General features: G+C 67.8%; 1 protein-coding gene across 1 annotated transcript in view; it reads left to right on the top strand.

The window, feature by feature from the left end:
* The first annotated feature begins 484 nt into the window (after positions 1–484).
* Positions 485–1,349, top strand: part of GRK1 (G protein-coupled receptor kinase 1) — a 19,071-nt gene continuing 18,206 nt past the window's right edge. Inside the window, exon 1 of the mRNA XM_024752643.1 lies at positions 485–1,183. Coding sequence (XP_024608411.1) covers positions 485–1,183 — 699 coding nt within the window. The remainder of the gene's footprint in view (positions 1,184–1,349) is intronic.

Here is a 1,349-nt window from a genome sequence, read left to right as displayed (position 1 = left end):
TCACTCGCGGGTTTTCTAAAGAAAAAAATGACACATAGTGGGGAAAACACCAGCCATCTTTGTGAATTCAGGTTTCTCCTGGGCTCCCTCCCTTCACCTGGGCCCCGTGTCCCCACCAGGAAACAGGCGGAGGGTCCAGCTCATCTGCTTGGGCCAGCGGGCCAGACGGGGAGGCTCGGGGCTCCTGTGTGCTGGGCCTGGGGCCAGGTGTGTCCTTCCCCGTGGGAAGGAGCGGGGCAGGGTGGCCCGTCTAATCCGTCTGCGAGCGGCTTAGGGATTGTCTTTTTCTGGCACCTGCTCCCGCCCTGCGCGTCCTCCACTCCAGCCGGGATTTCGCCTGAGCTGGGTCAGCGGGCTTCCTGGGGCTCCCGGTGCCTGGCCATCCTCCTGTCCCCAGAGGGTGGGAACGGGCCAGAGGCCAAGGGCAGTGGGTTAGGCCGGCTTGGGACGTGGGAGCCGGACGCGGAGGGAGGCCGGCGCCGGGATGGATTTCGGGTCCCTGGAGACGGTGGTGGCCAACTCGGCCTTCATTGCTGCCCGGGCCAGCTTCGACGCGAGCAGCGGCCCGACCTCCCGGGACAGGAAGTACTTGGCCCGGCTCAAGCTGCCCCCGCTGTCCAAGTGCGGGGCGCTCCAGGCGAGCCTGGACCTGGGCTTCGAGAACGTGTGCTCGGAGCAGCCCATCGGCAAGCGGCTCTTCCAGCAGTTCCTGCAGGCCCACGGGCAGCACGTGCCGGCCCTGGAGCTCTGGAGGGACATCGAGGTCTACAACACCGCCGGTGACGATCTCCGGCCGCAGAAGGCCCAGGCCATCCGGGCCGAGTACCTGGACCCCCAGGCCAAGCTCTTCTGCGGCTTCCTGGACAAGGAGATGGTGGCACAGGTCCGGGAGGGGCCGGCGGGGGCCGGGGACGGGCTCTTCCAGCCCCTCCTGCAGGCCACCCTGGCGCACCTGAGCCAGGCCCCCTTCCAGCAGTACCTGGACAGCCTGTACTTCCAGCGCTTCCTGCAGTGGAAGTGGTTGGAGGCCCAGCCCGTGGGCGAGGACTGGTTCCTGGACTTCAGGGTCCTGGGGCGGGGGGGCTTTGGGGAGGTGTCTGCCTGCCAGATGAAGGCCACCGGGAAGATGTACGCGTGCAAAAAGCTGAACAAGAAGCGGCTGAAGAAGAGGAAGGGGTACAAGGTGGGCCGCCGAGGCATTCCGGGGAGCGGGTAGGGGCTGGGGCGTCCTGGGCCGGCTCACCCTGTGGTGGGCACTCCCGCCGTGCGGCCCTGGGCGGGGTCAGTGCCCCGCGCCCACTCGTCGAGTCCGCCTGTCTGCCTGGTGACCAAGCCCCTGGCTCGGAGCG

The sequence above is a fragment of the Neophocaena asiaeorientalis genome, unplaced genomic scaffold, assembly GCF_003031525.2.
Source record: "Neophocaena asiaeorientalis asiaeorientalis breed wild unplaced genomic scaffold, Neophocaena_asiaeorientalis_V1.1 scaffold825, whole genome shotgun sequence".
NCBI classification, from domain to species: domain Eukaryota; kingdom Metazoa; phylum Chordata; class Mammalia; order Artiodactyla; family Phocoenidae; genus Neophocaena; species Neophocaena asiaeorientalis.
Note: the sequence above shows the minus strand (reverse complement) of the source record. Positions and strands in the feature narration are given on the sequence as shown.